Source organism: Hemicordylus capensis, chromosome 3 (genome assembly GCF_027244095.1).
Source record: "Hemicordylus capensis ecotype Gifberg chromosome 3, rHemCap1.1.pri, whole genome shotgun sequence".
In the NCBI taxonomy this organism is placed as follows: Eukaryota; Metazoa; Chordata; class Lepidosauria; order Squamata; family Cordylidae; genus Hemicordylus; species Hemicordylus capensis.
Window position 1 is genome coordinate 31,277,696 of NC_069659.1, and position 26,736 is coordinate 31,304,431.

At 45.0% G+C, this 26,736-nt stretch overlaps 2 protein-coding genes across 2 annotated transcripts in view; one reads left to right on the forward strand and one right to left on the reverse strand.

Moving 5' to 3' along the window:
* The window catches only part of SLC35F2 (solute carrier family 35 member F2), a 60,655-nt gene extending 59,528 nt beyond the window's left edge, over nucleotides 1–1,127 (reverse strand). The window contains exon 1 of the mRNA XM_053310982.1: nucleotides 1,078–1,127. Coding sequence (XP_053166957.1) covers nucleotides 1,078–1,085 — 8 coding nt within the window. The 5' untranslated portion in view covers nucleotides 1,086–1,127. The remainder of the gene's footprint in view (nucleotides 1–1,077) is intronic.
* RAB39A (RAB39A, member RAS oncogene family) lies at nucleotides 190–23,759 on the forward strand. The gene is made up of 2 exons (XM_053310996.1): nucleotides 190–908; nucleotides 22,478–23,759. Exons 1-2 carry the CDS (start codon nucleotides 574–576, stop codon nucleotides 22,896–22,898), a joined length of 756 nt encoding a protein of 251 aa, XP_053166971.1. The 5' UTR covers nucleotides 190–573; the 3' UTR covers nucleotides 22,899–23,759.
* The last annotated feature ends 2,977 nt before the right edge of the window (nucleotides 23,760–26,736 follow it).

Genomic DNA, 26,736 nt, shown 5'->3' on the forward strand with positions numbered 1-26,736 from the left:
GGAGACGAGGAGGGAAAGGGCTTCCTTGGCTCCTAACGGTTTCAGAACCGAGCGCTGGAGAACGGTCCTGGCAGAGAAGCGGAGAAACCCAGCCAATGCACGCCTACCCATCCGGTGAACAATGCAAGCCGTTTCTGTTCGCCACTTACAGGCGGCAGAAGAACGGCTGTGGGCAGACTCCGCCTTACTCCTCCTCCTCCCCCCCCCCGCACCCTTAGCCCCACCACCACGAGGAGAAAATTGGCAAAACAGCCCGCGCACCTCCCCCGCCGCAGAATCAAACGGAACAAAGACGCGCAGCAGCGACGCAAGCGGAGCCCTCAATCGGATCCCTTCTCCTCTCTCCCCCGTTTCCCGCTTTGGGTATTTTCCTCTCTAGCCAGGGCGTGGGAAGAGTGGGGCAGGAGGAGGCAGCCAAATACAGCCCCGATCCCGCCTCCAGTCTTTTGCTTCCTTTAATAGGGGGGTCCCCTAGTCTCTCACCTCGGGGTCTCCCGCGCTTCTTGCCAGCCCCCCCCCCGCTCAGAGGCCCCTCCTTCTCTCCCTCCAAGTTCGCGCGGTGGTGCATCGCCAATGCCTGGGATAGGGGCCGTGGGAGCTCGGTGCAGGCACCGCCCGAGGAGGCACCCCCACAAGGCCGAGGCGAGCGGCCCCCACGCCGCCTCCAGCTCCGGAGAGGCCGCCATGGACGCGGCCATCTGGATCTACCAGTTCCGCCTGATCGTGCTGGGCGACTCCACGGTGGGCAAATCCTGCCTCGTGCACCGCTTCACCAAGGGCAGCTTCCCAGGACCGATGGACTCGGATCCTACCCTCGGGGTGGATTACTTCTCCCGCCTGGTGGAGATCGAGCCCGGCAAGAGGATCAAGTTGCAGCTCTGGGACACGGCGGGGCAGGAGAGGTTCAGGTACTGCGGACTCCACCCCGCCCTTCTTCTCTCCCCCTCCCCAACTTCCCCCAGTTTTATCTATTTATAATTTATGTGCCAAAGTCCTGTTCCAGAATCTAGTCTTTCTCTTTCCCCAGCCTATTACTAGTGCTGATTAGCCATTTAAGTAGCAATCTAAGACGCCCACCTGAGCATGTGCAGAGTGCCTCTCCTTCGCCGCCGGGCATTCCCAGTCTGTTCCCCACCCACCTTTCCCGCTCAGGGTGTGTGTTTGTTAACCCTTGACTGTCCTCACAGCTAACTCGGCGCAGACTGGCCTCACAGAGGCGCGTTCTGCCGCTCAGAACATGCTGATTCAGAAGTCCCATTCATAGATTGCATTGTTGGTGGCGCAGCGGGGAAATGCTTGACCAACAAGCAGAAATTGCCGGTTTGAATCCCCGCTGGTACTATATCCGGCAGCAGCGATATAGAAAGATGCTGAAAAGCATCATCTCAGACTGTGCAGGAGGAGGCAATGGTAAACCCCTCCTGTATTCTACCAAAGAAAACCACAGGGCTCTGTGGGCACCAGGAGTCGAAATCGACGGTACACTTTACCTTTACATGCATACAGGTATCTGTATATATGTACATGTGTTTGTGAATGACTGTACCTGCCATATTAAAAGTGAACTCGGGTACAGGACCTCTCAAATGCAGAGTACAGATAGGAAATGTACTGCTGGATATGCATTGAACCAACATGTGAATAACTGTGTGTGTGTACAGAGTGTACAACATGCATGCTCTCTACACAAGCTGTGCATGCATTGAACATAATATGTGAATAGGGCTAGAAGATCCTCAACATCATTTATTGTTGTGTTTCCAGAAAAGTGTATTCTGGGTACTTTAAGGGCAATAAACAGATTTATTGTGGAATAAGAAATCATGCTGTAGAGCAGGGGTAGCCTACCTTGGCTCTTCAGTTATTGTTGAACTACAACTCCCATCATCCTCAGCCACAAAATTGTGGTTGGGATGGTAGGAGCTGTAGTTCAACAGCTGGAGAGCCTAGGTTGCCTACTCCTGCCCTAGATCCAACTTCATCACATGCATGAAGTGAAGGCAGGAAGATATGATAAACAGTAGGGCCTCTTGCATGTCATGGATGCATCTGCCGTCAAGTCAGTGTTGACTCCTGGCAACCACAGAGCCCTGTGGTTGTCTTTGGTAGAATACAGGAGGGGTTTACTATTGCCATCTCCTGCACAGTATGATATGATGCCTTTCAGCATCTTCCTATATCACTTCTGCCCGATATACAGGTGAAACTCGGAAAATTAGAATATTGTGCAAAAGTCCATTAATTTCAGTAATACAAATTAAAAGGTGAAACTGATATATGAGACAGACGCATTACATGCAAAGCGAGATAAGTCAAGCCTTAATTTGTTATAATTGTGATGATCATGGCGTACAGCTCATGAAAACCCCAAATCCACAATCTCAGAAAATTAGAATATTACATGGAATCAAGAAGACAAGGATTGAAGAAAAGAACAATATCGGACCTCTGAAAAGTATACAGTGTACTGTGCTTGATTGGCCAGCAAACTCGCCTGACCTGACCCTATAGAGAATCTATGGGGCATTGCCAAGAGAAGGATGAGAGACATGAGACCAAACAATGCAGAAGAGCTGAAGGCCGCTAATGAAGCATCCTGGTCTTCCATAACACCTCATCAGTGCCACAGGCTGATAGCATCCATGCCACGCCGCATTGAGGCAGTAATTGCTGCAAAAGGGGCCCAAACCAAGTACTGAATACATATGCATGCTTATACTTTTCAGAGGTCCGATATTGTTCTATTCTTCAATCCTTGTCTTACTGGTTCCATGTAATATTCTAATTTTCTGAGATTGTGGATTTGGGGTTTTCATGAGCTGTACGCCATGATCATCACAATTATAACAAATTAAGGCTTGACTTATCTCGCTTTGCATGTAATGCGTCTGTCTCATATATCAGTTTCACCTTTTAATTTGCATTACTGAAATTAATGGACTTTTGCACAATATTCTAATTTTCCGAGTTTCACCTGTAGGTGTTTCCCATAGTCTGGGAAGCATACGAATGGGGATTTGAACCAGCAACCTCTGGCTTCCTAGTCAAGTCATTTCCCCGCTGCGCCATTACATGAAAGGTCATTAAATGCAAGAGGTCCCAGCTGCCCCACTGTTCTGCAGTTTGTTTGTACCCTGCCTTGACTGAACTAAAAATAATATTTCACGCAAGTTGTAAACCATGCATGAAAGTCTGTGCCACAATACTTTTGTTTGTCTTTAGGGTACCACAAGACTCTTTTCTGTGTATGCTGTAACAGACTAACATGGTTACCCTACTCAAAATAGCCTTAATTGTGCTATCTGTTTCTTTCTCTGTTTATCAGTGTCTGCGGGACTGTGTCTGTGTCTGTGTCTGTGTCTGTGTGTAAGCCACATATCCGCCCCCCACCCCCAAATTTGCTCAAAATGCTTCATGCACATCCCTATCAGGGAGCAGCTTAGTGTCATGGAGGCTATCAGTGAGGGACAAGGGCAATAGTCTGGGAAATAAGTTGGATTGGAGGCTTCACCAGTCCAGGCAGCTGGGGCCATTAGGAACCCCTGTCTTGGATGAACCAGGAGGCCCTGTCAGCCCGTGAGACCCAGGGGGCAGTACCCTCCCTTGGTGACTTTGCAAAGAGACACCCTTTAAAAGTGGCGATTCTCTTATATTTAGCAGAAGGAGAGCAACTGGCCCTATCCAGCCCCAGCACAGCATTCCACCAGTGGCTGTTGCTGGTACCTGCCTTATGTTTCTTTTTAGATTGTGAGCCCTTTGGGACAGGGGACCATCTTATTTATGTATTATTTATTTTGCTATGTAAACTGCATTGAGAGCTTTGGTGAAAGAGCGGTATATAAATAGTCATCATCGTAGTAGTAGTAGACCTGAGTGTCTCAGCGCTGCTAGTATCCTCTGATTCAGAGGAGTCTTCCAAGGACTTCCTGGCCATGATGGAGGCCCCCACAGCACTGTTGGGGCAGGTGCCTGCAAAACTGGGCAAAGTCCCTTTAAAGAACATCAAAGGTATGCTCCTGGGGCCAAGCAATCTTGCCTGAATAGCAAACGACAAAACCCAGGAATTCACCAAGAGACACTCCAGGAGCAACATCTCCTTTTTGTTGTAATACTAGCTCTGAATATAGTCCTGACCTGTTGCCCTGGGAGCATAGGAACATAGGAACCTGCCATATACCGAGTCAGACCATTGGTCCATCTAGCTCAGTATTGTCTACACAGACTGGCGGCAGCTACTCCAAGGTTGCAGGCAGGAATCTCTCTCAGCCCTATCTTGGAGATGCCGGGGGGAGGGGGAGGACTTGGAATCTTCTGCTCTGCCCAAAGTGGCTCCATCCCCTGAGGGGAATATCTTGCAGTGCTCACACATCATGTCTCCCATTCAGATGCAACCAGGGCAGACCCTGCTTAGCTAGGGGGACAAGTCATGCCTGCTACCACAAGACCAGCTCTCCTCACCTGTCTGGAACTGTCTGGTGCATCTCTGGTCCTTGCCTCAGAGACACTGTGGGATTCGGGATAAGGAATCCAGGTTACAGGATGTGAAATTAAAGTGGAGTGCGTAGCCCCTGCCTTTAAGAAACAAACTGCTGTTTCTAGCTAATTTTCTTTGCAGAATTACTTCTCCCACCAGGGCAGAGACAAGGAAGATGCTAAGGTATTCTCCCTACCTACCATTTATCTTCCACTATTGTTTTGCCCAGTTTGGTCCAAATTCCCCCTTAAAACAGATCATCAGTATGAGCCATCACTTACACACACTTTTTTAAAAAACACATTTTATATCCTGCTCTTCCTCCAAGGAGCCCAGAGTGGTGTACTACATACTTGAGTTTCTCCTCACAACAACCCTGTGAAGTAGGTTAGGCTGAGAGAGAAGTGACTGGCCCAGAGTCACCCAGCTAGTTTCATGGCTGAATGGGGATTTGAACTCGGGTCTCCCTGGTCCTAGTCCAGCACTCTAGCCACTACACCACGCTGGCTCATCACTTAGCAAATGAGTAAACAAGTAATACAAATATGCCTTACTTAATATAATCACACATACTTAACATTACTTAATATTGTATTTTTGATGGATTATTTTAAGTATTAGCTGCTTTTAATGTAATTTATTTTTAAAAAGCAGGATGTAACTATAGTGAAATTGATTGATGGATCATTCTTTAAGACAGATATGGCAAGTTATTTTCATACTCTTGCAGTTCTGTGTGGAGTGAGAATGCGAAAGGCCTAATTGGATGTTTTGGGACTATGACCCATATGTTAGAATGTGAGTCATACTGAACAGCGGTAAAGGGTGGGGGGGGTAAGAGTGCAAAGTGGGTACACAGTTTATATGGGTAAATAAAATATCAATAAATATTCAAAAAGAAGGTCAGGAGTTCTGAACCCTTTCCTGTTCTAGGACAAGCTGGGGCTTCCAATGAGGCAAGGATCCGGAAGGGACACAGACCTCGGACAGTTCCAAGGGGGAAAGGGCCAGGACCTTGGATAGCTCCAAGCAGCAAAGCAAGAGTGCTGGCTGCAACAGCATAAATGGATGTTCCTCCAGCAGATGCTGGAAGCAGACTGCTGGTTTTTATAAGGGCTGGCCAGATAGATTGGCCCCTTCCCTTCCCTTCCCTTCCCTTCCCTTCCCTTCCCTGGGAAAGACTCTGTAGCTTGAAAGGAACTTGCCTGATTTTCTCGGTGTTGGCTTGGGTGATGCTTGGGGACCTCAGTTTGGTACTCAAGGGATGCCTCGGGGTCAGAGGAAGAGTAGGACCATGAGGATGCTGATGGGGATGCTGGCTCTGGTTCTCTCAGTCAGAGGCGTATCTAGGGAAAATAGCACCTAGGGCAAGCACTGAAATTGTGCCCCCTGTCCAAACATCTGACACCCATCTTTCAGATAACTTTACCATAATATCAGCTCAAAAATACAAGTCAATCTCATTAATCTTTTAATATTTCAAAAACTATTTAGCAGTGGCCGTAGCCAGACCAAAAAAATGCTGGAAAATTACAAATTTCAGTATGTTGGGGCTCATGAAATACCCAAAGACTATGTGGAGGTGTACTTGGAAAACAAAACAGAAGTGCCTGTCTAATTCTCTGCTATGCATTGTAGCATCACTATTACATATGTTTTAAAAATAAATGGAGAATGTGACTTTTCCCAGATACTCTGAAAATAATTAAAGGATATGCAGAGTAAGCTGTCTCACTGCTTGGAATATATTCTAGTCTTTCAGAAAGACAGTTAAAATGAAAGAAAGAGAGCAAGAAACTCCCAGTGGCCTTAATAGTAAGGATTTCACACTGATTCAAAGACAAACTCACCATTAATAGCCATATTATTAAGACATCACATTTAACTCACTTATCACAAGAAGCAAAGTAAGAGCAAATGAATACAATCCTATCTCATAAGCTTCAACTCAGTATTCACAAGCCCTGATTCTCTTTACATAGTGCCAAACTGAATATGTGTACAGTGACTTATATTATATTAATTTGTTTAATTTTTAAAAAACCTGTAGTCCCTTGGGGGGGGGCTTCCTAAAGGCCGTGGGGGGGAGGTCTGCAAAGGTTCCCCCTCCCCCCACTGGCCTCTAGGGCCTCGCAGGGACCATGTGCGATGGCCATTTTTAAAAACAGTTTTTAAAAAAAAATGGCCGCTGGAAATAAAATGGCCACTGTGCATGCTCAAATGGCCTCTGCGAGGCATGTCATGGCCTAGGGCCTCACAGAGGCCATTTGGGCATGAGCAGTGGCCATTTTGTTTTTGGCAGCCATTTTTTAATTTTATAAAATGGTGCCCCCTTCAAGTGGCGCCCGGGGCAAGTGCCCTGCCTGCCCTACCTGCCCTACCCTAGATACACCCCTGCTCCCAGTGTGGATGGTTCCAGTAGCACAGGGTCACTCGGAGTGCCTGGGGTCATGACAAACCCTTTCTCTGCCCATACTCTGTCCCCCAAAACCACATGGCACATTTTGGGAAGAGCAAGGAAAGGATTCAGAACTCTCCCCCCTGCTCTTCCTTCTCCACATTCCTGAATCTCTGCTTTATATCTGTTTGGCCATGACATGTCATGAGTCTGACACTGCCATATCTAGTTAAGCTTTCTACTTAATTGTTAATAAGCATGAGAATTGGGTATATTTGAATGTTTTCTGATGTCTTCAAGGGACTGTTCACTCATTGTGGCTTAGACCTTGGGATTCTGCACTTGATATTTCAGATGGGTTTACGGCAGGGCTGTACAACTTCTGCCACCCCAGCTGTTGTTGGACTACAACTCCCATCATCCCCAGCCACAGTGGCCAATAGTGAAGGATGGTGGGAGTTTTAGTCTATCAACAACTGGAAGGCCAAAGTTGTACAGCCCTGCTGTAGGGCTTGCATGTTCCCTCCCTTGCTCTCCTCATGTTGTTAGAAATAACTGATGAATCCAGGTAGATTCTGTATTCAAATAAACAGAGGATGAAGGTTGTCATTCATATATATATGCTAGTTCCTAGGGTTATTCATCAGGTCAAGCTATGCAGATGAAGAAGTGGAGCTATGCAAATAAAGGCTGAATCAGTTCTCAAGGGCTCCTGCTTTTATGGGATAAAATTAAGGAATTGCAGTCAAGGACATAGTTGAAAACAGGCTTTGATCCTCATCCCCAAACCCTGGGGCCACGATGGACAGAGTTAGTCTTACCCCAGCGATATTTCAAAGTGCACCCTTTTAATTTCACCTATATGATAACTGCCATTAACCCCTCCAAAGTCTCTGCAACAGACCCTCCCTGTTCTCCCATCATAATAGGTAGTAATAACAAGTACATTCCATTTTTCAGCCTACTTTCCTTAAGGAAAGTAAGCTTATGGGATCATCCAGTATTCTGTGTGTCCGTGTGTGTGCCCTCCCCCCGCCATCAACTTTGCAATTCCTGGACAAATATGAACCAAATTGAGTACAGTTGTAGGGACACCTCAATGGCATAGTTTGTGATGATGTCCAGATCATCATCCCAGTTCAAGATGGCAGATGCGTAAATGCTTGAGGCTCAGGTGGGCTAACTTGTGAACCACCTAACTGATTTAAACCAAATTTGCTACAGCTTGTAGGGACACATAGGGATGCCTCAATGGTGTAGTTTGTAATGATGTCATCCATCACAATTCAAGATGGCGACATGTGAACATTTGAGGCACAAGAATCAAGTGGGCTAACCTGTGTACTGTCTAACCAATTTGAACCAAATTGGGTACAGTTGTAGTGAGTGACACACAGGGACACCTCAATGATGTAATTTGTGATGATGTCATCCACCCCATTCAAGATGGTGGACGCATGAACGTTTGAGGTGCAAGTGGGAACCAATTTGGACCAAATTTGGTACAGTTGTAGGGACACCTCTAAGGCACAGTTTGTGATGATATCATCCACTCCAAGTCAAGATGGTGGCTGTGTAGTGCAAGTGGGCTAACTGATTTCAACCAAATTGGGAACAGTTGTAGGGACACATAGAGGTGGCTCAGGGGCGTAGTTTGTAATGACGTCATCCATCCTGATTCCAGATGGTGGATGAATGAATGGTTGAGGTGCAAGTGGGAACCAATTTGGACCAAATTTGGTACAGTTGTAGTGAGTGACACACAGGGACACCTCAGTGGTGTAATTTGTGATGATGTCATCCACCCCATTCAAGATGGTGGACGCATGAACGTTTGAGGTGCAAGTGGGAACCAATTTGGACCAAATTTGATACAGTTGTAGGGACACCTCTAAGGCACAGTTTGTGATGATATCATCCACTCCAAGTCAAGATGGTGGATGTGTGGCGCAAGTGGGCTAACTGATTTCAACCAAATTGGGGGCAGTTGTAGGGACACATAGGGATGGCTCAAGGGCGTGGTTGGTAATGATGTCATCCACCCTGATTCAAGATGGTGTATGCATGAATGGATGAGGCGCAAGTGCGCTAACTTGTGGACTGTCTAACTGATTTGAACCAAATTTGGTACAGTTGTAGTGAATGAGACATAGGGATACTTCAATGGCATAATTTGTGATGATGCCATCCACCCCAATTCAAGTTGGTAGGCATGTGAACAGTTAAAACTGAAGATGGCAATTATAATTTAAGATTATAGTGAAAGGAAAGTAGGTAGATTAGTTCTTACCAGAACAACTTGTCATCTTATTAGTTCCAACAATTTACTGCTTAACATCAGATGAAAACTAACTTCCTTTTGAATTTTCTAGCATGAGGCCCGTTTGTCCAGTGACAAGGTATCAAGCTTTGAAAAGGCTGTGAATAGGCTTCAACAGACCAGAATAGATATCTCATTTGAGCTGTGAATCAAATCATTGTAACCATTTATCATGACCATATGCAAGAGTAATATATCATAACTAGCTGGGCCAGGCACAGAGCATCTGCACCTCTAGTTCTCCCCACCTGACTGTTTCATTCCTCCCCCCGCCCATCGCCTTTGCAGCTTTCTCCCACCCACCCCGTCTCCCCCCTCCAGCCTGCCTCCTTCGCCATTTCCTTCCTTTTCCTTGCCCGCCCGCCTGCAACTGCCGCAGTTTCCTCCCAGTCGCCACCCACCTCTGCCACCTCCTCCCCACCCGCCCCTGGCGCAGTTGCCTCCTCGCTCTCCTGCTGCCCGCTGCCACCATCAACTCCCGGCCCACCGGCCGGCTGCCCATCCCTGTCGCTATTGTCCTCATCAGTATCCGGCAGCTCTCTGAACTCTCATGTACGTCTAAGAGAAATCAATACATAGATGAGCCATGTAAATTTATTCATTTAGTTATTTTAGAATAAATGTGCTGATTGTTGACCTCTAGCATATCTGCTACTTAACAGAGAGATACACTAGAAGAAAAATAAATCCACTACAGTTTTGCATTATTAATTAACATTTAACAGTTGGCCTGTGACAAATTAGTCTTATTGAAACAATATTGCATGTAGCATTTTACATATTTTCAAATAATTACATATATGCTTGATCAGATGGAAATTTGCACAGTCTATATTTTAGCTCCTTTCATTTGAAGTACATGGTCTGATAAATCACATGATGCAGAGGTCCTAGCAGTGTACCATTTCAGATGCAACTGGCAGATTGCATGTTCCAAAGCTACCCCTGGGGGAAAACCTTCTGCATGTGAAAAGTTAGCATACCAGGAAGAAGACTAGATTGAAACTCTCAACCATAGACAGGAAGATTTTAATATGGGGGAATATTTAGACGTGTGTCTGCAGTCTCAAATGGTGGATTGATGGCAGATTGCATGCTTCAGTACTTCCCTGCATATGGACAACTAGCATATCAAGAAGCCTAGATTAACATTCTCTATCTGACATGCTAGTTTTCCATGGAGAGGGAGATTTTGATAAGGGGTAACATTCAAACATGCACTCTCCCACCTGAATATTGAAATGGTACAGTCCCAGGAACTCTGTACCATGTGACTTATCTGCATGTGTAGAAGGACCCATAGTGCACAGGCAGTTTTATAACTGGTGCAGAATTCAGCATCCTAAAAAATTTAGGGCTCCTTTTCTAGTTCTTACAGTTGTGGAAATAGGCTGACATCAAGACAACCATTTATTTAATTTATTTATTTATTTATTTATAATATTTCTATACCACCGGATATGTACATCTCTAGGTGGTGGATATCTCATAACCATGCAAGAGAACTAGCCCTGTACACCCAGCATAACGTTGTACTAAAGTAAAGTGTGTTGTCAAGTCGATTTTGACTCCTGGTGCCCATAGGCCCCTGTGGTTTTCTTTGGTAGAAGGGTTTACCACCATTGCCTCCTCCCACACAGTATGAAATGATGCCTTTCAGCATCTTCCTATATCGCTGCTGCCGGATATAGCACCAGTGGGGATTTGAACCGGCAACCTTCTGTTTGTTAGTCAAGAATTTCCCCGCTGCACCGCTTAAGGTGGTAACTTTGTACTAGCTTTTCTCAAACACCAGCATCTCCCTCCTGCATGGGAAATATTTTTGAATTTTGGAGAAGTTTTAGAAACAGCCTGTGTTGCCACATGGGGAATTGACTGTTCCAAGGGAGAGAGAAGACAGAAGTCCAACTGGGTGCCTAAGGTGGCTGTTTGGATTGCAGCCATAAATGTGAAAATCTGTGCCTGTGGAAATTTCAGGAAAAGCCATGGGATCCTAAGCTGGGCTCCCTCTGGTCAGGGGCTGAGGCTTCAGGGGCTGAGTAGCCTTTTGTCCTTCCCACAAGCTAGCGAAATAGATGACGTGAAATAAGCTAAAAGCCTTTGTTTAATTTCTATAAATGCATTAAGGCACAAATTTTGGCTTTGGTAGGTCGGTACATTTTTTGTATAAAGTAGGAACAGTCTGCATGGCTAAGCTCATAATCCGATTTTTGGAAGAGATTCTTCTGGAAGGTCTTTTGTTATACCTAATTTCTTTTTTTGATTAGGAAGGTCCATGCAGTAGTGCGTCCTCGTGCATTTTTTCTTTTCTCATCTTAAACTGATGGTTTAAAGAAACAGAGCATTAGTAGGGTGCACTGATGATCACATCTTTGGACCTAAAGTCAGGAAGTTGGGGCTCACATTTCAGTTTGACAGTAGATATGGGTAGCACAATCTTCCAGGCTGGCAAGATTTCCTATAGCAGCTTTGCACTGGAGGTGTGCAAATGGGAGTTGAAGAAAATATCTGTCTGTTTGTTACATTTAGATCCTGCCTGTTCTTACTGGCAATAGATTCTGGACAAATAAAAGAAAGTACTTCACACAATGCGAAGTTAATATAATTCATTGCCATAGGATGTGATGATGGCTTCTAATTCAGAAAGCTTTAAAAGGGGATTCAACAAATTCATGACGGAGACGTCTTTCAGTGGTAGGGCTGCCATTCTTTCAGGCCAGTGTTCCAGGCCACCCCACCCCACCCCCAATGCAAAGGGTGTGTGTGCTGATGAGGCATTGGGATAAGAACACAAGAACAGCCCTGCTGGATCAGGCCCAAGGCCCATCTAGTCCAGCATCCTGTTTCACACAGTGGCCCACCAGATGCCACTGGAAGCCACAGGCAGGAGTTGAGGGCATGCCCTCTCTCCTGCTGTTAGTCCACTGCAAATGGTATTCAGAGGCATCCAGCCTCTGAGGTTGGAGGTGGCCTATAGCCCTCCTACTAGTAGCCGATGATAGACCTCTCCTCCATGAAGTTATCCAAACCCCTCTTAAAGCCATCCAAACTAGTAGCCAAAAGTGGTGTGCACGGAACCGCACCTCTGTGGTCTAGCACTGGGGAGGGGGCTCTTTAAGGGCGGAGGAGGGTGTACTTACCCCTCCCGCCGCTTTCCCCCCTCCAGCACTCCCGGTTTTGTAAGCATTTGGGGCGGCAGGGTACCTTCCTGCCGCCCCTTCCCCTGTTCCTCGTCAAAAAGCTTCAAAAGCCTCACTGCGTGTGCACATGTTGCACACGTCACGTCCATGCGTCACACATGCCTGACGTGCACATGCATGCGACGCAGGATGTGATGCGCTCACATGACATGCACATGTGCAGTGAGGCTTTTGAAGCCTTTTGATAAGGAACAGGGGAAGGGGCGGCAGGAAGGTACCCTGCCTCCCCAAATGCTTACAAAACCGGGAGCGCTGGAGGGGGGAAAGTGGCAGGAGGGGTAAGTACACCCTCCCCCGCCCTTAAAGGTCCACACACCCCCAGCGCCGACCCAGTCCCAGGTTCGGACCGGTCTGGAGGCCCTTAGAATGGGCTCTGGACCAGTCTGTGCACATCCCTAGTAGCCAACATCACATCTTGTGGCAGAGAATTCCACAAGTTGATTGTGTGTTGTGTGAAAAAGTAGTTCTGTTTGTTGGACCTACATTTCTTGGCAACCAATTTCATGGAATGACCATTGTGTGACTAGTGTTGTGTGTGTGAGAGAGAAACTTCTCTCTATCCACTTTCTCTGCACCATGCATGATTTTATAAACTTCTGTCATGTCTCCCTGCAGTTGTATTTTTTTCTAAACTAAATAGCCCCAAGTGTTGTAGCCTTGCCTCATAAGAAAGGTGCTCTAGCTCCCTGATCATCTTGGCTGCCCCCTTCTGCACCTTTTCCAGTTCTACAATGTCCTTTTTTAGATTGTCAGAGATGACCAGAATTGTACACAGTACTCCAGGTGTGGCCGCACCATCGTTCTGTATAAGGGCATTATAATGTTAGCAGTTTTATTTTCAATCCCCTTCCTAATGACCCCTAGCATGGAATTGGCCTTTTTCACAGCTGCCGCACATTGAGTCGACTCTTTCAATGAGCTGTCCACCACGACCCCAAGATCGCTCTTCTGATCAGTCACTGACAGCTCAGATCCCATCAGTGTATATGTGAAGTTGGGGGGTTTCGTTCCAATGTGCATGCCAGCATTGAACCTCATTTGCCATTTTGTCGCCCTCTCACCCAGTTTGGAGAGATCATTTTGGAGCTCCTCACAATCTGTTTTCAATTTTACTACCCTAAATAGTTTGTATCATCTGCAAATTTGGCCACATCTCTGCTTACCCCAACTTCTAGATCATTTATGAATAAATTAAAAAGCACCGGTCCCAGTACAGATCCCTGGGGGACCCCACTTCTTACTTCCCTCCATTTTGAAAACTCTCCATTTATTTGGATACTCTAGAACATAAGAACAGCCCTGCTGGATCAGGCCCAAGGCCCATCTAGTCCAGCATCCTGTTTCGCACAGTGGCCCACCAGATGCCGCTGGAAGCCACAGGCAGAAGTTGAGGGCATGCCCTCTCTCCTGCCATTACTCCCCTGCAACCGGTAGTCAGAGGCATCTTGCCTTTCAGGCTGGAGGTGGCCCACAGCCCTCCGACTAGTAGCCATTGATAGACCTCTCCTCCATGAAGCCATCCAAACCCCTCTTAAAACCATCCAGGTTGTTGGCTGTCACCACATCCTGTGGCAGAGAGTTCCACAAGTGGATCACACGTTGTGTGAAAAAGTACTTCCGTTTGTTGGTCCTAGACCTCCTGGCAATCAATTTCATGGAGTGACCTCTGGTTCTAGTGTTGTGTGAGAGAGAAAAGAATTTCTCTCCACTTTCTCCACACCTTGCATGATTTTGTAGACCTCTATCAGGTCTCCCCGCAGTCGTCTTTTTTCTAAGCTAAAAAGCCCCAGGTGTTATAGTCTTGCCTCATAAGAAAGGTGCTCTAGGCCCCTGATCATCTTGGTTGCCTTCTTCTGTACCTTCTCCAGTTCAACAATGTCCTTTTTAAGATGTGGTAACCAGAATTGTATGCAGTACTCCAAGTGTGGTCGCACCATAGTTTTGTATAAGGGCATTATAATGTTAGCCGTTTTATTTTCAATCCCCTTCCTAATGATCCCTAGCATGGAATTTGCCTTTTTCACAGCTGCCGCACATTGAGTCGAGACTTTCAACGAGCTGTCCACCAAGATCCCTCTCCTGGTCAGTCACCGACAGCTCGGATCCCATCAGCATATAGTAGAAGTTGGGGTTTTTCATCCCAATGTGCATCACTTTACACTTGCTAACATTGAACCTTATTTGCCATTTTGTCGCCCACTCCCCCAGTTTGGAGAGATCCTTTTGGAGCTGCTCACAATCCGTTTTGGATTTCACTACCCGGAAGAGTTTGGTATCATCTGCAAATTTGGCCATATTTGGCCTACCCCTGCTTCCAGATCATTTATGAATAAATTAAAAAGCACTGGTCCCAGTAGAGATCCCTGGGGGACCCCACTTCTTACTTCCATCCATTGTGAAAACTCTCCATTTATACCTACCCTCAGTTTCCTGTCTTTCAACCAGTTAGCAATCCACACATGTACTTGTCCCCTTATCCCATGACCGCTAAGTTTCCTCAGGAGTCTTTGATGAGGAACTTTGTCAAAAGCTTTTTGGATGCCCAAGGAGAGTATCAGGATGGCACAACACTCTTGATTCATCCCCCTTCTTGGTCACATGGGCCAGTTTTTTGTGGAGGAGAAGTAATCTGAACTGGCCCAATGTTTCTCTAACATCCTTTCTTAGAGGAAACCAGCTGAAATATAGGGCAATTCACATAATTATCCTCAGGGTAGGAAAAGCCTCCTATTCTAATTTGGGAGCTGAGTGTGCTTCCAACTTTTGATTGTGTGTTAGATACAAACAAGATCAGAGGTGGGGAACCTGGTCGTCGGTCAAGCCACAGCCAGGTGGGACAAGCACATCCTACCCAGCTTCTGTCCCCATCTTCTGAATGAATTAGGCAAGAAAATTGCCCTACCCAGCTCGGGCTTGACTGATGATCAAGCTCCCTGCTTCTGTCCTTGTTCTTATTTAACACACAATAAAAAACCATGAGTCTGTCCAGCTCCTGAATTAGTGTGACAGTTGTGTGAACTGCCCATATATAAACTGAGGAAAATAAACAACTGTAGAGTGGTTGCATTCATGAAATGGGTGCTCTCTGCAGCTGTGTCGTTGTGGGGTACTGTTCATGTTTCTGCAGGGCAGGGCGAAGTAGCTCTTGTCCTGTTTGATGTCCTTGAGAGGAGTGCTGCTTCCTTTGCACTCCAGAGGCGCAGGCAGTATTTACAGCCACACCGGTACTGAAATTGCTCATTTAGGTCATTTCTGGATGGCAGTTTATTCTGGCATGAATGTGGATATAACCAAAAACAAAGCATACTGGGATCTGGAATCCAAACCAAACAAAAACCAGAAAAAAGATCCTCCAATTAACTATTATAACATTTGATACCTCTTAAAAACAGGCACAGTATATATAAATAAATACCATATACATAGAACCAAAGCATAACAGAACAAAATTTAACACAAATTAGCTTCACAACCAGATATATAAATATACAACATCTGCATATAAACACAAATAAAATGGAACCATAAAACTCTACAAATCAGAAAGGAAGCCCATAAAAGAATAATTATCCATAAAAACCACAAGTCAGAAAGTGAGTCCAAAAATGAAAGATTATCCATAAAAACTACAAAAGAGACAATTTCAAAACATCTTTCTCTAGTGGATCAGATGCTCATAATGATGTGTCCACTTTCCCAAAGTGATGTATTATTTTTTGGATAATGTCTTGATCTTCTTAATAACAAAACTTTTAGTAAACCATAATTACTATGTTCCTTTATGAAAGATCTCTTAATCTTCTAAAAGGTTTGAATGAACTTCATGCTTCCTTCAAAACATACATTGTGTCAGAATAACCCCACCACAAATATACTGCAACTAATACCAAAAAACAATGAATATAACTTTTTGAACAAAATGTGTAACTAGCAACTCTCCTCAAACAAAGTCCTAGGACCTCACTCATTGAAACCTAAACCAAACTGAGCAGATCACTAAAGAGAACCCAATTTATAACAGAAGTGGGCTGACAACCATTCTAACAATCCAGGAATAAATTTAAGAGACCTCACCCAGTCATTCAGAAGAAACTCTATCTCATCTAAATTGGGGGGTGGGGGGGGACTTTACAGTGTAGTTATTCTGTAAACAGTTTACAGATATGCAGACAGGTCTAGTTATTCATTAAGACCTTTTGGAGACATCGATTTTAATGTAAAAAGCCAAAAAGCTTCACTTTGGGGAAGTTTAAGATAGAGATTCTCACCCTTCTTTGAAGATATGGTAACCTTTTCCACTGCAAAAAATCTCAAATCTTCAGAGGCATCTGGTGGGCCACTGTGTGAAACAGGATTCTGGACTAGATGGGCCTTGGGTCTGATCTAGTAGCCAGGGCTGTTCTTTTGTTCTTATGTTACATTCAGATGTTAACAGAATGTAGATAGATACTTTCAGTATATAAAGGAACATGTCAAAGGTTCATGTTCACAATCATTACAGTTAAGAGAGTTCACAAATCCCATTAATGGTTATACTGTCATGTTAAAAGTTCATGTCCCGGTGGAGTTGTTCAGGATTGTGAGAGGGCTAGTATGTGTCCATCCTCCCTTGAATCAGAATCCGGAACCATCAATTACCCGCTGTGATGTGTTTAATGAATTCTTTGTGGGGGAAATCTCTCATATTCGGGCCAACTTAGACTCTATCTCCACAATTACTTCAGTGTCTGATGTGGAGGTGTCCAGCGACTCCTCTTGTGTGATTAGTTTGGATCAGTTCCAGTTTGTGACTCCTGAGGATGTGGACAAGCTGATTGGAACGGTGCGGCCTACCACCTGTTCTCTTGACCCTTGCCCGCCATGGCTTATATTATCTGGTGGGGGGTTGTTGTAGAAGACCTGGTAGAGATTATAAATGCATCTCTGAGAGAAGGTAGGATGCCTCCTTGTCTTAAGGAGGCAATTATTAGACCTCTTCTGAAGAAGCCTACCTTGGAGTTGAGCAACTACAGGCCTGTCTCCAACCTTCCATGGCTGGGCAGAGTAACTGAGAGGATGGTGGCCTCCCAGCTCCGTACAGTTTTGGAGGAAACTGATTATCTTGACCCATTTCAAACTGGCTTCCAAGCTGGCTATGGGGTGGAGACTGCCTTGGTTGGCCTGTTGGATGATCTCCAACTGGGAATGGATAGAGGAAGTGTGACTCTGGTGGTCCTTTTGGACCTCTCGGTGGCTTTTGATACTATCAACCATAGTATCCTTCTGGAGCATCTGAGGGGGTTGGGAGCTGGAGGAACTGCTTTGCAGTTGCTCCGCTCCTAACTCTCGGGCAGGTTCCAGATGGTATCCTTTGGAGACTACTGTTCTTCAAAATCTGAACTTTTGTATGGTGTGCCTCAGGGCTCCATATTGTCTATCAGTATGCTGATGACACCCAAATATATTTCTCCATGTCAGCATCATCAGGAGAAGGCATAACCTCCCTAAATGCCTGCCTGGAGTCCGTGATGGGCTGGATGAGGAATAACAAACTGAGACTGAATCCAGATAAAACGGATTCACTCGTTGTGCGGGGTCGGAACTCAAGAGACGATTTTGATTTGCCTGTTCTGGATGGGATCGCACTTCCCCAGAAGGAACAGGTATGCAGTCTGGGGGTGCTTCTGGATCCAAGTCTCTCCCTGGTGTCCCAGGTTGAGGCGGTGGCCAGAAGTGCCTTCTATCAGCTTCGGCTGATACACCAGCTGCGTCCATTTCTTGAGATGAATGACCTCAAAACAGTGGTACATCTACTGGTAACCTCCAGACTGGATTACTGCAATGCTCTCTATGTGGGGCTGCCCTTGTATGTAGTCCGGAAACTACAGTTGGTCCAGAATGCGGCAGCCAGGTTGGTCTCTGGGTCATCTCGGAAAGACCATATAACTCCCGTATTGAAGGAGCTACAATGGCTGTCAGTATGTTTCCGGGCAAAATACAAGGTGTTGGTTATAACCTATAAAGCCCTAAACAGCTTGGGCCCTGGGTATTTAGGAGAACTTCTTTTCCTTATGAACTCCACCGCCCACTGAGATCAGCTGGAGAGGTCTGTCTGCATTTGCCACCGGCTTGTCTGGTGGCCACTCAGGGACGGTCCTTCTCCGCTGCTGCCCCGAGGCTTTGGAATGCGCTCCCTAGTGAAATAAGAGCCTCTCCATCTCTGAAAGCTTTTAAAAAGTCTTTAAAGACGCATCTGTTCACCCAGGCATTTGTTTAATATTTTTTAATAGTTTTAGTGCTGTTCTAAAATATTGTTTTAAAACTTTTAAATTGTTGTGATGTTTTAAACTTTTTGTTTTTGTTTTTACTAATGTTTTACTTTCTGTTTATATTATGTTGTAAACCGCCCAGAGATTTGGACAGTATAAAAATATGTTAAATAAATAAATAAATAAATTAAATTAAATTAAATTTACTACTTATCAATCTACAGAAGTTGTTTTATGTTGTTCTGTGGAGGAGAGATGGTCTTGTGGTGTCCCCTTTTCTAAGCAGAGTCTTCCCCAATTTTCATTTGACTGGGAGACTACATGTGAGATATTCCCCATAGGGGATGGGGTCACTCTGGGAAGAGCACCTACATGCTTGCTTGCAGAAGGTTCCAAGTTCCCTCCCTGGCATCTCCAAGATAAGGCTGAGAGAGAATCCTGCCTGTAACCTTGGAGAAGCCATTGCCAGTCTGTGTAGAGTGACAATACTGAGCTAGATGGTCTGACTTAGTAGAAGGCAATTTCCTATGTTCCTATGATTTGTAGTTTCATGGTTCCTTTTTATGTATATATATCAGGACATAAGGTTGTCCTCTAACTATTTGTATTCCCTAACCATGCCCAAATATAGGGAATTTTTTACGGTGGCTCAATTTAATTGTTTACCTACTGCCATCACGGAAGGCCATTTCAAAAAAATCCCCTTTGATCTGAGACTGTGTTCCTGTGGGCAAGGGTATGTCGAAACTGTTGAGCATGTTTTGCTAGAATGTGTGCATTACGATGACATTAGAAGTAAATTTTTGAAACCCCTGTTGACCCCATTTCAGGGGAGTGACAGAGGTTTCTGTGTTGCTTATCTGCTTGCTGGATACGACAAAGCAGTAACAATAAGTATGGTCAAATACCTTGTTGCTGTAATCACTACAAGGCGGCAATTGCTAGAAATGAATAGTATAAATTCCAAGGGTCTGTGGTGAATCACTCATGTCACTAATTGTATTTTGTACTACTTGATTATTGTATTATGGTCTGTTGACTAATAAAGGAATCTGATGATTGTATATATTCAGACTTATCTGAGGTCTGCCCGCCAGGTTTCCCTGTGTTCCATCAGCCCCGGGTCCTTGGCTGGGGAGGCGGAGTGGCAGTGATCAGTGTTCCCTCTAAGGTGTGCACATGTGTGCGCAGTCACACATTTTTTGATGTCCACTCAGTTAATTTTAGAACCCGCTCAGGTTGAATCAGGAAGGCCCCACCCTGAATGCATTGTGCGCACACACTGCCTTGATACTGCCACCCAGAACAAATCTAGTTCTGCACACAGATGAAAAAGATTAGAGAGAACACTGGCAGTGATTTATAGGGGAAACCTCTCATTGAATAGGGGCCCTGCCCTGCAGGCAACAGCTGGTGAGTTCCTTTTCGTGATAAAGGTATGAATACTATATGCTTTTGCACAATAAATCCAACAGCCATATAAAATGGTTTTGATGATCTGAACCTAGATTGTCCGCAGCTAGACCTGCATAGCCTGTTGTCCTTACAGGCTAACAAAATACATGATGCAAAACAATTGTTTTCTCCTTTCTGTCAGCTAAGCAAAACAGATTACACTCTTGCCACTGTTGGCACAAAGACTCCGTATGCTGAGCTGGATCATTGGTTCAGCAATCCAGGACTTTACAAAAAGAAACAAACCTCTGTCTGCTGGCAGCTTTCCAGAGCATCAGGCAGGAGTCTTTCCCTGCTCTAGTACCTAACTTGTCTTTAACTGAAGACAGCAGTGATTGAAACTGTGAGTGGCAAAGGACCAGGCTATGGCTGCTCATCACTCAGCTATGTATGCACTTCTGTAGCGCATAGCCCATTGCACTGCCACAGCCATTCCCAGATGATCAGATTGTGAGCAGTATTCCCTCTAAGGCATGTGCACATATTCACATGTTTTTGGATGTCCACTCAGTTAATTTTCGATCCCACTCAGGTTGAATCAGGAAGGCCCCACCATTGTTCACTCTAACAGGGATTCTCAGATGTTGACTATAACTCCCATAATCCCCAAGCAAAAGCCATTGGAGCTGGGGATTTTGAGAATTGTGTAAACAACATCTGGAAAACCCTTTTAGAAGCAACGCTGGGCTCCACTCTGAATGCATGTGCACACACACTGCCTTGATACTGTTGCCCAGAACAAAACTCATTCCGCACACAGATGAAAAAAATTAGAAAGAACACTGATTCTGAGACCATATTTGACCATTCTTTATTCCTCATCTGTGAAATAGGAGTAATGCCAACCTGAATCACAGGGCTATTGCAAAAATGAATGAAACCCAAAGCATTAAACACTCTGCATGATGTAATTCTAAATCTGTAAGTTTCTGATTCCACAGCACCTTAGATGGCAGGGAGATACATGGCCATACACTGGAACTTTTTCAGATTTACCAGCACAGAAGGAATGGCCTACATCCAGACTAGTGTTATGCTGTTGTGTTAGCACAAGGACAGAACACACTGACATAGTGTAGAAAAGGAGCATCTGCTCCAGATTTGTTTTTGCACAAATTAGTTTTGCATTAGTTTTTGACATATGTTGATGTGTTGTCTGACATGTTGCTACCTTGTATATGTCCCAAATAGGGATGTGCATGGAACCAGTTAGGAGGCCCTTTATGGGCCTCTGAACCGGTTCAATGGACTGGAGGTTCCGCCGGTTCTAAGACAGGGGGCATACCTTTAAGGGCGGGGGGAGGGAGCCCTTACCCCTCCTGCCACGTTTTCCCCGCTGGCACTCCATTAAATAAGTCACCGTCGGGGCGGCAGCATACCCCCTGCTGCCCCAGTGTCCTCCTCGACTGAAAGTTAAAAGAAGTACCTGGCACACATGCGCATGGCAAGCGCATGGATGCACATGTCATGCTTGCTCGTGTTTCTGGTCGACGTGCACATAAGTGAGTGCAGTGTGCACATGCACGCCGGGTACTTCCTTTAACGTCCGGCTGAGGAGGACACCGGGACAGCAGGGCGGTATGCTTCTGCCCTGACAGGGACTTATTCAATGGAGCACCGGTGGGGGAAACACAGCGGGAGGGGTAAGGGCACCCTCCCCCATCCTTAAAGGTATGCCCCCCACCTTTGACCCACTCCTGCCAGTTCCGTGCACATCCCTATCCCATGAAAGGGACTAGTGGTTTTGCAACATTGCACATGAGACCTGTATTGTCAGAAATATTGGCAGCTCCAATAGGTCAGTTTCCTCCCCCCCACCATCATGTGGAGGCAGCCAATTCCAGGGCAATTACTCCAGGTGGTATGGTGGTTGCAGAGTGGTGGTAGGTCCCCCCGCCCACTTTACTTCCCCACTCAGCACTGATGCATGGAAGGCTGGGTGGGTGCAGGGAATGCCAGGAGGGTTCATGGGGAGAGTGGGGAGACAAGCAGGAGAGGTTGAGAAAAAGCATGAGGAGGCTAGGAAAGAGTGTGGGAAAGCCTGGGGACCATGGGGGTCCCAATGTGGGGGGTCCCAATGATAAGGAGTCACCTGAGACTCCTGGCTGGTTCTGGGGGTCCTGGCTGGTTCTCAATCCATCTCATCCTCCAAACTCTCCACCTTGCCCCCCAAATGGGGTGTGTGTGTGTCCCAGATCTGGGGTCATAACAGAATAAGACCAATTCTTCTTTTTACATTTTTATTTATTTAGATTAGAGTTTTGTGTTTTGTTTCAAGAGCATTGCAGGTTTAAAAAGATCCTGCTATTTTTAAATACAAATGTGAACATAGAGTTTGCATTCCTGTTGAGCTTCTCTCACTTTTATCTTTTAATTTTACAGGGCAATTACAAGCTCCTATTACCGGAATTCGGTAGGTGGCCTACTGGTGTTTGACATCACGAATCGGTCTTCTTTTGAACATGTGTGTGATTGGCTGGACGAAGCGAAAATCCACGTGCTGCCCTTCCAGATTGTGTTTATCTTGGTAGGACACAAGTGTGATTTGGAGTCACAGCGCCAGGTGACAAGAGAGGAAGCGGAAGAACTGGCATCTGCCTGTGGGATGAGATACATAGAAACTTCAGCCAAAGAGGCCACCAATGTTGAAGAGTCATTTACCCTCCTCACAAAAGACATATACGCACTTGTGAAGAAAGGAGAGATACAGGAGGGATGGGAAGGGGTGAAAAGCGGCTTTGTACCAAATGTTGTACATTCCTCAGAGGAGGCTTCCTTACTTGGGGGTCAATGCCCTTGTTAATCCACTTGCATGCCAAAGAGCCTTAGTATAACAGGGTGTTTGCAACATAAGGCCAGTGCATATTAAAGGTTATTATAAAATCAAGGGAGTGACATATGACTTTGGGGCTGCATATGGCTCCTAAGATACATGGGTGTGGCCCACAGGATCCTATTAAAATCCTGAGGATCACCAAAAAGCTGTAAATATTGTATGGCATACTAAAGGGCTGAAAAGAGACAGGATGGTTGAGGTGGTGGGGAGGCCTGTTTTTCTGTTTTTGCCATTTTTGGCAGTACATATGCCAAGATTTTGTTACAGGCTGACTCAGGTTTATTCACCCTATGTTACTGATTATTTCAGACTAGAACTATAGATGTCGTTGTGAGAAATGCAGCATGTCCACCTGTAGTTTGCCATCCATGGTGTTCATGAAAGTGGTATGCAAATTACAATAATTATGTGCAGCAAAACAAATATGCAGTTCTGTAGTTATCCCCTGGCTTCTCGTGTATTTTCATCTAGGTCCTCAATGCTGACCATATTTCTTAATGCCTACATGAGATCACCTGCTCTGTTTGTCATAATGGCCTAGCCAAGTCATAGACTGGAAGCTAAGTATTGTCTTGTACCTCCATACGACAGAGAGCTTTATTTTTTACAGCATAGCAATGTGACCGATCTGCAGTATATGGCAGCAAAAGGAATTGCTGCTAGAGAGCAAGATTCCCACCACCACCACCACCACACAAAAAAGCTCTTGTAATCATTTTTATTACTGATATGCTTTATTACTGGTATGCTTTTTAAAAAGACTTTACATTTTGAAAAGAGAAGTTAAAATAAATCTGTGGAGTATGTATTGTATTCTGATGAACTCCCTGCTTTGGCTCGTTTGGCCTTATTTCCAACATCTGAAAAGCAAGAACCTGTTGAAGCGTGTTGCTCGGATGCTTTCGTTTCTTGTGGGACTCCACTGCATGTGCCAAGTTCTCCTGCTCATGAGAGCCTCCCCACACAGTTGTTGGAGGGGCAGCTTCATGCACATACGGGGAAACTTGCACACGCACAGGGGAACTCTGTGTCTCTTGTCGTGAATTTGGGGCTCTGCATCAGTGCCATGTACTTTTCTATTGCAATTTTTTGCTCGTGTTGAAATAAATGTATAGCAAGCAAACAGGAAACAACTGCACCATCCATAAACATTTTTGATCTCTGTAATGAGCTTTACTAATGTTGACTAATATAAGGAACTTTATTTATTAATCTTTAAAAGTGTGCAGAAGAAACACATTTTGAAACAAAGTATTATTTTCTCAATCTTATAACCAGAATTAATACTACTGATGGCCTAGGTGCAAAACAGATTTCCTTTTGTCAGTAGTGTAAATAAAGCAGTTGATTTGCATAGCATAATTCCAAACGTAAGAAGTTGCTTGAAGCCAGCTTTGCAAATAAACACATTACAGTTATTGGGGTGATGGTGGTGGTGAAAACTAGCCCTTTGTGGCATATTGACAGAGTCCACTCCCTTCCAACTGACAAGGATTTCCCAACCTACTCATGTGGCTCACCCCAAGCAACCAGGTGAGTGGTTATTTACAAGTCTGGTTTTTTTAATTCTCAAGTGTTTTTTTATGAGACTCTTAATTTATGCTTCTGTTGGATTATGCCAAAGTAATCAATCGGCTCATCCATGGAAGTTCTAGAGCAGGGTTGCTCAACGCTGGCCCTCCTGCAGATGCTGGCCTACAATTCCCATAATCCATGGCTGTTGGTCAATGTGACTAGGGATTATGGGAGTTCAAAAACAGCTGAGGGGGCCTAGGTTGAGCAGGCTTGTTATAGAGATTAGGCTGTGAGGCTGCATTTACTTGGACTTTTAACCTCATATTACACTGAGTCAGACCATTGATCGATTTAACTCAGTATTGTCTACACTGACTGGCAGCAGCTCTCCAGTTTCAGATGGTGTTTCCCAGCCCTACCTGGAGATGCCAGGGATTGAACCTGGAACCTTCTACATGCAAAACAGGTGCTTTCCCGCTGAGCTGTAGTTCTTCCCCCTCATTTTGTTACTCTTCCCTTTCTCTCTGTACTCAGAGCATTGTCATGACCCTCGGTGGGAGTGGGGCAGGAAGTGTGGAAAAATAGATTGATTGGGAGGCACCACGGATTCAGGGAACTGGTGACCCCATGTCACTGGGAACCCCTGTACTAGATGAACCAGAATAACTCCCAGCTAGGAGCCCCACCAAGGCCTGATAACACAATCTTGCCAATGCCATCCAATTTAGAGGAATCATCTGAGGACCTCCCAGTGACGGTGGAGGCCACCTAGCAACATCCAAGCAAGTGTCTGCAAAATCATACAAGACTTGCTCATGGAGGGGGAAGCTTGCTCATGGAAGAGGCAACGTCACCCCACCTTTCCTGAGCAACAGGCTACAAAATCCAGCCGTTTACTGAAAGGCACTGCTGGAGCAACATTTCCTTCTGTTGCAAGACCTGCTGTTTGTCTTCTCCTGATCAAGTCTGACTATGGTCCTGACACGATTCCCTGGGAACTCTCCAGGGTCTGTGGCATGCACCCCTGGTCCTTGTCCCAGAAGAGACTGTGACATTGCCTGGAGAATAGCTATATTCACCTACTGAAGTTAGTATTTCATGCTGCTTTGCTTGGCAAAGTAGGCTCTGGCCCACAAAAGTTTATGGCACAATAAATGTTAAAGGTGCCATAAGGCTCTTTTATTCATGTGAATGTTTATTGAAGCTGACAGTCTAGTCTTTATTATGCTATACATTTAGTTGGGTACCTATCGATAAAGCCCTGTCAAATTATAACTTTTAAAGGCAAACATTTCACTTTAGGATTTGAGAGTGAGAACATATTTTAAGTTACTTTTTAAGAAAGCCTGCAAGCAGACCTGGTAAATGAGAATACTATATAGCACACAATCTGGTTCCCTAAATAATCTGAGCTTTTGGTGTATGGCCTGATCCTGTGCATGTGTACTTGGCAGTTAGTCCCAGGTTTAAATAGAACTTACTTTAAGAAAAAGCAAGTTTCTGACCTTTGTGCAAGCATGGTAAGTCTGGCCTTGTCAACACTCAAATCCTATCCTCTGAAACAGAAGCAAATATTCCTTTGAGCAGAAGTTTCATCCCAAAGGTCATGAGGGTGCTACATCCTCCTAAGTAATGAAGTAATTTGAGCAATGACTTGCACAAACAATTATATTTTTATTTAATAAATATGATCTATCTATTGTATTTCTATACCACACCAAGCTTGTGACTCTGGGCAGCTTACAATAAATACAACATAATACAGCATAATAAAACAACAATTAACATCGTTTAATTAAGTTCTTACTTCAGCAGAGAGCGTATTCCCAAGCCTTGGGGTGGCAACAGAGAAGGCCTATCCCCAAACAGCCACCAGATGAGCTGGTGGCAACTGCAGGTGGGCCTCCCTTGATGATCTCAATAAGCAATGGGGCTCATATCAAAGGTATTATCTTAAATACCCTTACATATGCACTGATCTCCACATAAACCCATTACTCTTTTAGTAAGTTAGTGGTGGTGGTGATTGGCTTCCAATAAGATGTGGGCACTTATTGGAGGGGCAGGGAAGTGAATAAAAGCAACCCATGTAGTATAAAAGTCAGAAAATGGGTGCGGTGTTTCAAAAGCTCAAGCTGTGCTTGCACTGGATGTATCAATCAATTTTTATTACAGCCATTGGCCAGCCAAGAGATAAAAATCAGAATAGCAAATCTAACTAATATACACAAATAGTAACTGATAATAATCCTCTATAATAAAAGCCTCCAGCGTGATCCCATGTCGCCCG

Excerpts from the sequence above, each read along its gene's own strand:
- RAB39A (XM_053310996.1), top strand. The coding sequence starts at position 574 with ATGCCTGGGATAGGGGCCGTGGGAGCTCGGTGCAGGCACCGCCCGAGG. Across the intron at positions 909-22,477 it reads GCGGGGCAGGAGAGGTTCAG|GGCAATTACAAGCTCCTATT; the intron begins GTACTGCGGACT and ends TTAATTTTACAG.